General features: G+C 45.4%; 1 protein-coding gene across 1 annotated transcript in view; it reads right to left on the bottom strand.

Moving 5' to 3' along the window:
- Positions 1-892: 892 nt before the first annotated feature.
- The window catches only part of SMARCAL1 (SNF2 related chromatin remodeling annealing helicase 1), a 52552-nt gene continuing 42288 nt past the window's right edge, over positions 893-11156 (bottom strand). Inside the window, exons 14-18 of the mRNA XM_090283516.1 lie at positions 8636-8738; positions 5479-5661; positions 4265-4365; positions 3257-3353; positions 893-1197 (exon numbers count right to left, since the gene is read on the bottom strand). Of these exons, the coding sequence (XP_090139642.1) occupies positions 958-1197; positions 3257-3353; positions 4265-4365; positions 5479-5661; positions 8636-8738 (724 nt within the window). The 3' untranslated portion in view covers positions 893-957. The remainder of the gene's footprint in view (positions 1198-3256; positions 3354-4264; positions 4366-5478; positions 5662-8635; positions 8739-11156) is intronic.

The raw sequence follows: 11156 nt of genomic DNA, 5'->3' as shown, positions 1-11156 counted from the left end.
AGTCTCTATTTCGTCGTCGTCGTCGGCAGCCGTCCGTCTCGAGAGACGATGGTGTAGCTTCTTAAGAGTCTATCTGCACCGCCGAGAATGGCTGTGCAGTCCGACTCGGGAGTGACATGGTATCTGTCTCCTCCCGTGTTGAATCGACATCTTGTGATGACGCTGAAGCTACAGAGCCTGGGCAGGGTAATATGGAGGGTCTGCTGTTGCCCATGCAGCAGACCCCCCCTCTCTTCGCAGCTGAAGGGTCCAAGGGAAAGACGGAGTCGATACAGCTTGGGTTCAGGTGCGCCGCAGGAGTTGCCGGTGTTGACTACAACGTCAAACCGCCTTAGGGACTCCGGCTCCGGATTTTCTGTCGGGGTTTACTCCCTTAGCCTTTCCCCTGAAGAGGTATGCCGCAAGGCAGCGGAGGTTTTTTGGAGTCAGAGTTTTCCTTCTCTGATGTACCCTGACTGGAAGATCGAACCAGCGACACTTAGCTCGCAGGCCGACGCTCAATCCACTGAGCTAAACCAGCCAGGGCGAAGCTAAACCAGCCCATGTTATGACAACCTATGCAAAGGCACACACTTCTCTCGTGTTTGACAAACTACTGCCAGCACTCAGAACGGTGCCCGGCACATATCTGGTGCTCTATAAATATTCATTGAGTCAATCAATTTAAAAAATTCATATCTGGGGGTTGTTTAGGAAGCATCTCATTATTTAAAGAATATGAATTACCACTACTACAACCTACTGTCTACTTCTCAACCAGGAAAGCAAAGGTTAATTAAGACCCAAACAAACCCACACATTAGGAGGTTGGAAAGGAAATGCTGATGCTTGGCCTGGGAACTCACTGCAACTGGAGAAAGATCGGCAGCCCTGTCCTGACAAGAGCACAAGCTTTAAAAACAAAACGTCTTTTATTTTCATGAATTCCATGATTTTTTTAATGCTTTTTTGCCACTTTTAAAAAGGAGAGGTGAAGCTGTCCCAGTTATCAAAAAACTCAAATCTCCTTTTCTTCACTGGACTGTCTGTCAATGTGCTTTCATCCAGCGAGTCTCCGAGGTCCTGGGAGCCACTTCCAGATGTTCCTGACACACTGGCTGGGTCAAAGGACTCCGTGGCCTCCAGGAGCGCCTTGTCGCTTCTGTCCTCCTCAAAGGACGTCTGGAATAGGTCATAGATCTTCTTCTGTGTTGGGTCCTGCCTCAGAGAAAGAAGAGGAAAGATAAAAGAACCCAGTCTCTGACACTGAGTCCCTGCCACTGAGGCCGGGGAGAGAATGCGCAGATGGGGGCTGCAGGGGGCTGCGCAGGGCACAGGGTGGGAGGCAGAGGTGAGCGCAGGCCCGGTCTGTAAACTCCTTACCACTAAAGCAGCCAGACTAACCTAATGTCCCACAGCTTCTCTCCTGCTTGTCGGGTAAGGAAAAAAGAGGAGAAATGGTCATCCTTTCAGATGGGACGTGATATTAAAGACCATTAAGGTCAGCCCTATGCTGTGCACATGGCCCCCTCTGGGATCTTATCCACCTCCGTCTGCACAGCCTCAGTCTGCACAACGGAAAGGCCAAGGACATGCCACCCGCAAGGCAGCCTATTCTGGGTAGAAATACCTGCATTCGATTATGACAATGGTAACGCCCTGTGCTAACTCAGAGCAGGTGCGCTCCAAGGTCAGACTGGTATTTCCCTTCCCTTCTTAGTGAGACGTAACCTCTCTGCTTTAGTCTCCTACATAGGAGGCAACATTTTACTTTCCTAGTAGTGGATGGAATTTCCAGCCCTATTTTAATAAAAAAATTCACTGACATAATTGTTAATCAAAATAAATATTAATAAATATTGATGGCACCTGTACTTTAGGCAGAGATTCCTAACTAATTCAGAGTAAACGAAGGTCAGGCAAGATGAGTAAATGGGCTTATTTATAAATAAATAAACTCATAAATACACTTATTCTCAATGGTTGAGAATCCTTGAAAAATAAGTCTCTTTCTTTCACAGGGCATATAATAACAAAGGCTCTATTACAATACTTACCATTCAACTTAATTACAGAGTTCTTTAAAAAGATTGAGGTTAGGAGGTTTTAAAATTGGTTTATTAACTGTTTATATCTAAAAGGATAATTTATACTCTCCACCTAAAAATATGATCTCTGTACTTACTCATCCTATAACAACATTTGGAAGAAAGGACTTAGTTGCTAAGTAAGTGTAAGTGAAAGATCAGGTCCTCAGACTTGAAGTCTCAGCGTCACCTACAAGGTTTTGTTGCTATAACAGTTTCTGATGCTCGGCTGCTGCACAGGGAAAAGATGGTGCCTTGGTCTCCTGACAAGGACTACAAGGCCGCCTGCCTGAGTTAGGCTCAGACCTCTGTCTAGGTTCTCCTGTTCAAAACAATTCTCTCAGGAGTCGCCATCCGGCAGGCAGTATCTCCAGCACCTGAGTGAGTGAAACACCAGTCTCTGCGCCTGCTGTTCCTCTCCACCGAGTTTCACTGAATCGGAGGAAGAGGAGAAGACCATGGCAGCCCTTAGCCAGAGTGCTAGGCCAGGGCAGGCCGGCTGGGCCCAGCTGTCCTCTCCAGAGGCCAATAACTTGTTCGCAGCACCTGGGACAAGGCCCCCCCGCCATGGGAGGATGCTCACTGGCCTCTTCCTCTCCTAGATATCAAGAGGGGCTGTAGCAGAAGGAACGCTGGGCCGAGCGGGGAAGCCGCCTACCGTGGGCTGACTTCACAGGGCCTGTGACCAGGGCAAGTCCAATTGTTCTGCATGCCTCAGTTCACCCCTCTACAAAACGGGAGACACTGAGAATAAAATGCAATGACTGAGGGGAAATAAGTTACATATATAAAGCAATACCTGATTTTGAATACTCTTCATTCTGTGAACATGTTCAGGTGGCAGCCTTGCTATGTGGTGCTGCTACGTACTTTCTGCAATAATTCAACAGGTGCCACCAGGAGAATTCTGTCAGTTTCTAATGACCTGATGGAAGGGGCAGCATTTGGAAGCCCCGGTTTTACAAGAATCTCTGAGGGAAGGTCTGAAGGAGGAAGAGTCAGTGCCATTACTTGTCCACAAAGGATGCATATGTGGACTGAACTGAGAATGACTACAGGCCCTCATTTTCAGCTCCTTGGCTGGGGGAGGTCCCAGGAGTGATTCATGCCTTCCTGCTCAGGACCCAAGGGCCAGAAGGCAGCTTAATGCCTGTCTGCCCCAGTGGCAAGGAGCCACGTGCTGCTGTTACCTTGCAGAAGTAATCAGTGGCTTCTGTCATTTCTGATAAATTGGCCGCAGAAATCCCAGCTTCACCCAGAACTTTAATCTTCTCTTGGATCATGGGCCTGTTGGGGAGGAACAAGCTTCAGGGAATCCAACTTTCACAGAACCGTAGACTGATTAAAACAAGACCCCCCCCTCCTCGTTCTTAGGGGGCAGTGACACGCTTATGGTTTCACATCTTTGTATCTCTCAAGGCACAAATGCCCATCTGAAATATCTTCCCTCTCTCAATTGTGAACCAACCAATTTCAGGCTCATCATTAGGTTCAAAATTCTTTCTACTGGAAGATGTTTAGGAAATAATGCTGCCTCGTCGCAACAAAATTTTGAACCTGGTGTTGTTACGAGCTGCGCAATTAACAAACCCACTAGACCACGAGAAGGAAGTAGGGACGACCTGCACACACTGCAGAGGTAAGACCCCGCAGTCACAGGCTGGACATAGATGAGTGGTGAACACGGAGACCATCAGAAACTTAGTATCAGGAACGGGAAATGGGTCTAGGAAAGAGCATGTGGGGATTTTTTGCTTAGGTCACAGACATGAATCCCCAGCTAGCGAAGCACCACACGGCCCAGGGTGAGCCACTTTCTCCCAATGGTCCAGCAGCTGTAAGGTGGGGCCGCACTGTCTCAACGCACATCACAAAGGGGTAAAAGGGGCTGTCACCCTGTCTCAGCCAGTGCTTCCATGGCTGGAAACTGAGTGTTTTACATATTCGGTCTACATTTCATCACAATCAGTTCTCTTCCCTTGTCTCAGGCCAGAGGGGAAGGAGCCACACCTCCTTATTCCTGCATGATTTTCTTGTGCACCCCGGAGGCCCCAGTGAATGCTGGGAAGGAGCAGGACATGGTCCTGATGAAAGTGGGAGGAAGCCCTCAGCAAAAGCAGAAGCCCTCAGGTAGCAAAGGAAATGCATCATCGGTGTCCACCCTTGCTCAGCCCCAACTGCTGGGACAGCGGCCGTACCAAAGGTAGTCATCAGCTGTGCCTCTTGCCACCAGGTAGTGGATGCTCACGGAGCTCGACTGTCCAATGCGATGCACCCGGTCCTCGGCCTGCATCAGCACCTGCAACGCCAGGGGTTCAGGGTGTATGGAGGTCAAGGCCTGAGTGGCTTGGCCCACCCCAGCAGGCAGCCTGGCCTCCACGCCCACCACAACCCTCCTTCCTCAGAGGACTTCACCGCTGCGTCTCGTGGTACAGGGGCCCCAAGCCTCTGTCTACAAGTGACCTGTCATCTGACAAAAGGCAGACCCAAACCCTGGCTGGGGAACTGAATCTGCAGCTGGAGCTGTGGACGGCCTTTCTGTGTTGGGCATGGTGCCAGGCGCTGTGAATGGGGAATGAGTGTCGGCCCTGCCATCAGGCTGTGATGAAGAGACAATGAAGGAAACCTGGCACATTCCCTTCTCTCCATGAAATAAAACCAGTTACCTCCTACTTAAATCAGCCCATGCACCAAAGGGCGAGGCCATGTGTGATAGGGGGTAGGGCGGTTTTTTTATATGGTGGAAGCCCTACAAGGAATAATGAAAACCAGGAGCTTTGTTTCCATTATAAAATGCATTCCATCTCAAAGTCCATCACCTGTGTGGGGCCAGTGAGAGCCACACTATGTGAGAACAGGCGAGGGGAAAGAAGCTGTTTCTGGAGCTCAGGAGAAAATCTTATGAGTGCAAACAAATGTCTTCTCTCTGCTGTCACAGCCACAGCCATCAGCTGAGCAGATAAGGCCAGTGGGCACCATGACCATGTCCAGGGAACACTCACAGTGGCCGCCCTGCTGTGGCCCCAATGGCTAAAGCAGCTCACAGTGATGGTTAATAGAAGGGCCAGGGCTGCAGCCTGGTGCTGCCACGTGCTCCTCGTTGGTGACAGCTACGCACTCATCTGTGCTCCAACTTCCTTACAGAGAGGTGACGTCTGAGATTCCTTCTAGCCTTCTCACATGTCAGCTCTCCAGCTGATCAGATGGAGTCGATACTACCGTGTGGGAGGCTGTCGTGCGGCAGACCGGAGGGAGGTAAACATGTTTCTGGGGGCTAACGGACACAGAAGGAAGGGAGGCGACTGGTCCTAGGGACGGCTCACAGAAACCTTGTCTCTCCGACCGCTGCTAGCTCCTTCCTCCCCGCAGCCAGGACCACGCCCGGGGCCTCCCAGTCCTCCGCACCCCTTACCCCTGGGTTCCAGAACAGCTCGGCGAACACCACCAGGTCGGCCGCGGAGAAGGTGAGGCCCATGTTGGCGGCGGTGACCGACAGCACAGCCACGGCGTGCCCCCTGGCCAGCTGGAACTGCTGGCACAGAGCCTCCCGGTCTGCCGAGGAGGTGGAGCCATCGATGCGGATGTGCTGCACCCGCTGGGGGACAGGGAGGGAGTGAGGGGGCTGCCTCCGATTCTGAGAGGGTCACTGAGCTCCGCAAAGTTAACAACCACTGATCTGCATCGTTATTTTTTATGGCTGAAGGGACTACTACTTATCAGTATACCTACGGATGGACACTTAAGTTTCTAATTATTCAATATTATCAATAACAACAGAACTAGTATTCTTGTACATAAATCTTTCTAAGTGGTCAGGTTATTTCCTTAGAATAAATTTCTAGAAGAGGAGTTTGGCACAATTAGTATGTACATTAATTGCCAAAATGCCATGCAAGAAAAAAAAAATGTGTAAAGGAGTTATGATGTAACCACTTTTCAGATAATTTGAATCAATTCTTCACTTTGAAATTTCTTTGTTTTCTTGATTAGAAAGTCATTCCACCATCCAGTGATCAGCTATATGTTTACCTATATTTTCTTCTAATACTTTATGGTTTCAAAGAACTTTAATTCATCTGAAATTTAATAAACAGTGACGTAAAGTTTCATTCAAGTTCCACCCAGTTTCCCAAATTTTATTTGTTGAGTGAATTACACCTAGTTTGTAACGATTCCTTGATCACATATTTGTTTTGAAGTGATACTAAAGGGCTATCTATTCTGTTCCTCCCATCTGGCCACCAGTTCTTGGCCCAGCATGAATGAGTTTTTAACAGATTTTAATATGTGGAGGGCCAAGTCTGTCAACCTGGTTCTCCTCTTTAAAAATTGTCTTAGGTGATACCTCCCCTGCTTATATTTTGAGATATTCTTTGAGATAATAGTATAAGATTCCCTTAAACATCTAACTGGAATTTTTATAAAAATTGAATTAAATCTACAGATTAATTTGGGAAGGACAGGCATTTTTACAGTTTGGCCTTTACACAGAGAAACACGGCACATGTGTCTGCAAGTCTTCATTAGTGTCCGCATTGTTTTTGGTGAGACTATTGTTAAGTACTTTATACATTTTGTTGCTGCCTATCTTTTCCCCATTACATTAACTAGTTAGTTGTAGCTGGTACAATGAAAAAGTACCAGGCACCCTACTAACCTCATGTGCTCTTCTTCTTCTTTTTTTTTTTTTTAAACTCATGTATTCTAATAGTTTTCCAATTAATTGTCTTGGAGTTCTTAAAAATAGAAATGGCTCTGATTTTTCCAGAGCCATTTCTGGAAAACAGAAATATAGATTTAATTATATTGGCTGAATTCCTGTGTCACGTCAACAAAATTTAAACTGGATGGATTAACGACCTGCCTATAAAATTTTCAGAAAAAATAATACAGAAAATCTTCATGACTTCAGGAAAGAATTCTTAAACCAGTTATAAAAATTATAAACCATATTGGAAAAAATTAATAAAATTGAAATATATTATAATTAAAAATTAAAATTAAAATTAAAAATTTCTGTTCAATAGAAATTTAAAGTGAAAAGATAAAACATAACTGATACAGGATTAATATCCACACTTTATCAAGAATATTTCCAAATCAATAAGAAAAAGACAAAAAATCCAACAGAAAAATAGGCAAAGGACAAACAGGATATTCACAGAAGAGAGACTTAAATGCCCAATAAACACATAAAGAATACACCTTTTACTGGCAGCGAAATGCAAATTAAAATAAGAGTGAAATGAGAATTCATTTCACTTGATTGGCAAAAGTAAAATGTCTGGTTAATACTAAGGGTTGCTGAACACACAGAACAGCAGGAATCCTCCAATGCTGCTGGTGAGATTGTAAATTTGAATAACTACCTTGGAGAGCAACTGGACAATACCTAGCGGAGCTGAAGATGAGCTTGTCCAATGATCATGCAAGCTCCTACCTGGACATGCTCCCCACACACAAGGCATACCTATGTACGTACATATACATATATAAGAAGTCACATAATAGCAGAAACTGTAAATAAAAGTCAACATTCATCAGCAGGAGAATGGGTAAACTATGGCACACAGTCATACAACAAGATGCTATTTAGCAGTTACAGTGAATGAACTAAACCTGTAATGCTATACAGAGAATTCTCAGAAATAATGTCGAGCAAAAAAGTAAACTGCAGAATACTTACACTATGCTGCCATTTATGCAAATTAAAACAGATACAAAAGAGGACTAATACTGTTTAACAGCATACGCTTTTAAAGTAAGACAAAATGGACAGGAAGGATTCAGGATGGAGGTTATAGCTGAGGAGGAGAAAGGGGAATACATTAGAGGGCTACTGAGGGGCATTCATTTTTTATTACTTAAAATATGAACTTTGAAATAAATACAGCAAAAGCCTTCATTTATTAAATCTGGATGGGGGAAATAGGAGTTTGTTGTTTACTTCTCTATACTCTTTTGTATATTTAAACTATTACATAAATATAAATGATAAAGAAAGACAAGGTAATTTATAGTCCTAAATTTAACCAAAAATAAAAAAGGGGGTGAAAATATGATGTGTTAAGTTTTCATGAATATCCTAGGAAATCCTTCTAGATATCTTTCACTTGATTTAATGAGGGCCGTAAAACTCTGTACTGAAGTTTGCACATGGCCATGTACAGTGAAAGCCACTTGGACAATAATGAGGAACAAAAGGAAGAAAGAGGGTATTCGTACAAATTCTTGTCTTCACAGAGGAGAATGATTTCTGCTACCTCATCTGTTCTCGTTTTCTATTTATTTATGGAGAATGATGGAAGACCCACTCGGAGACAGATGTTGCCAGAGCGAGAGGCCTGGGATACCCATACAGAGCACGGAGGAAGTTTGATGACAGGCTGGCAAAATATCCTGGCCCACCCAGCAGTTCTACAAGCAAGAATAATTCTTCAGAAAGTCTTCCGCAATGTTTCTCACAACCACCATCTCACTTCTTTGCTGATCTGAGCCCAGCCTGCTCAGAACAGCTTAGTGGCCCGCCCGAATAAAAGCTTCCTGCGTGGAATTTCAAAGGAGCTTACCTTTCTCTCAAGCACTTCAGTAATTGCATCCAGAATGACCTTATGATGTCCAAACACCAGAAACTTCTCTCTTCCACTTTCCAGGAGGTCCAGGATATACTCACTGCATTTGACAAGGACAACATAAATTAAACATATGCTCACCCAATTGAGGTTAATTACTGAAAAGTGACTGCACCAGTGGCAGACACCTTTGGGGCCCTCGCTCTTCCCCTCCCATCCCTGGGAGCTCCCCCTCCTCCTTGCCCTCACGCCAGCTCACTTGACTAGAAGCAAAACCAGGAGCTGTGGGAAACAAGCCATCTTCTGCCACGTGCAGAAAGAGTGCTTCCATACTTTTTAGTCATTTCCCATATACAAATGAAGTATCCTTATGTTTTATGTATCTCTGACATGTTACTGAAAGAAACATTTTTATTATCTGGGATCATGAAGACAACTAACAGTCTTCACTTCAGCTGCTACCATCATTATAACGTTTTCAATACAAATTAAAGTGCTGTCTATAGGTCTGAAAATGCCTAGGCAGGCGATTAAGGGATTCTTGACAGTAATCAAATTTCTGGAAGTATAACATTGAGCCCTAAGTAATAACACTGAAGAGACGGCCAGGGAAAGCTCTCCAGCTCCCTCCCACATCAGACCGCTGACTGGGGGGCCAGCAGGTCAGTCAGAGGTGAGTGAATTCTCTCCTGAGACGAAGGCACATAGGCTGAAGGACGTTATTTGCTTGGTTTTTATTTTCCCTTTAATTTACTTCTCTCCACGATGTACTGCATTTTTTCTCCACTTCCCGCCCTTATCGCTAGCAGTGGCCGTAAAGAAAGGCAGCTGCAGGGGAGAGCCCCCAGCTGGCACGCCCCAGAGGCTGCCCCCGGGCCAGGCCCTGCAGAGCGTCCACAACCCCAGTCCAGGTCTCTGCTCCTGCGGGGCAGCGGGGAACTTCCTAGGACAGGAGCATTTGCTATGCCTGAGGGCCACCCTCACATGTAAATCTCAAAGGTGTCTGGTTATAAGCATGTGGTAGAAAGGTAAGTGGGCTGTCCTCTAAACACTTAAGAATTATTTCCATACTGTTGTATGGCCAGCCAGGATATGGATTGGAGTTCAATTTCTGAATCGCTGGTACTAGAGTCTACTTTAATTAATTTGAGAGACATAAAATTTGCCATGATATAAGCAAAAAAGGTTTATTGCTACAGCATTAAAAAGTCACAAGGCCATAAAATCAACTTGGCCATCTCATAATCACCGTAGGCCCCAATATTCCTAACGCCCCCTCCCCTCTACATCTCAGACACGGCTTGTGCACAGCTCTGTCCTTCACCACGTCCCTAAGTTACCAGGCCAGAAATATTTGCCTACAATAACCTTGGCTTTTGTATTGAAAGCTACCCATTAAAATAAAAACAAACAACAGCAAAAAAAAAGAAAAAGAAAAATCAACTAGCAGAGAAAATTAGAGTTTTGAGTTTTTTAAAAAAACTTTACCTTTTTAAATGTTTCTCCCCCGCGCTCCCCGCCGCCCCCCCCCCCCCCCCCCCCGCCCCCGGCCCACTATCTATTGATTTTAGAGGGAGAGAAGAGAGAAGAGTGGTTGTTTCTTGTATATGCCCTGACTGGGGATCAAACCTGCAACCTTGGTGAATCAGAACGACGCTCTAACCAACTGAGCTACCTGGCCAGGGCTGAGTTTTAAGATTTATAATCTAATTTCCACTTACTAGCTATGTGTCTCTCAAGTCCAGAGATTTCCATGACATTTACTCAGTTTCTGCATTTAAAAAATGGAACCAATATGACTTAATCTACTGATTTTACAAAGAGGCTGTAAACGTGAAATGTAAACCGATATCAAAATTGTTGGAAATGATAAAAGCACTATGTAATTTAAAATGGAATTTTGAAAAAGTATGTATAAGGCATGTTACAGACTGAACGTTTGTGAGTCCTCCCAAAATTTATAAATGAGGTGGTATTGGACGGTAGGGCCTACGAGAGGGGGCGGAGCCAGGGCTATTATAAACGAGATCCCAGAGAGCTCCCCTGTCCCTCCCACCACTGAGGAAACAGGGAGGTGACGGCTGTCTGTGAGTCAGGAAGAGAACGCTCAGCAGACTCTGAATCTGCTGGTTCCTTGAACGTGGACTTCCCAGCCTCCAGAGCTCTGAGAAGGATTTTTTGTTTAAGCCACCACAGTCTATCAGTTTATGGTACTTTTGTTATGGCAGCCCGCACGGCCTTAAGACAAGGTATCAGCAAGTTTATTTGTGAGATGCCAAAATGAGCAGATTTACAATTTCTAAGGAAAATGGCTGGTTCTAGGCCCAGCAGTGAACAGACGCTGAATTCCATGGGCTGTAAGCTGACCGAGCCAGGCCGAGGACAGACACCCTTGCCATCTGTTATTCAGCAGCACGTGAGAAACGGGCCGGTAGGGGCAAGCCTGCTTCTGAGAGAGAAGTTTCCAGGCCATAAAAACTCATCTGAAGTCCATCAGTCTCATCACAGTGTCATAGAT

Source organism: Furipterus horrens, unplaced genomic scaffold (genome assembly GCF_987537825.1).
Source record: "Furipterus horrens unplaced genomic scaffold, mFurHor1.1.pri manual_scaffold_1, whole genome shotgun sequence".
NCBI classification, from domain to species: domain Eukaryota; kingdom Metazoa; phylum Chordata; class Mammalia; order Chiroptera; family Furipteridae; genus Furipterus; species Furipterus horrens.
The sequence above is the reverse complement of the archived record's forward strand: the minus strand, read 5'-3'. Positions and strand labels throughout refer to the sequence as shown.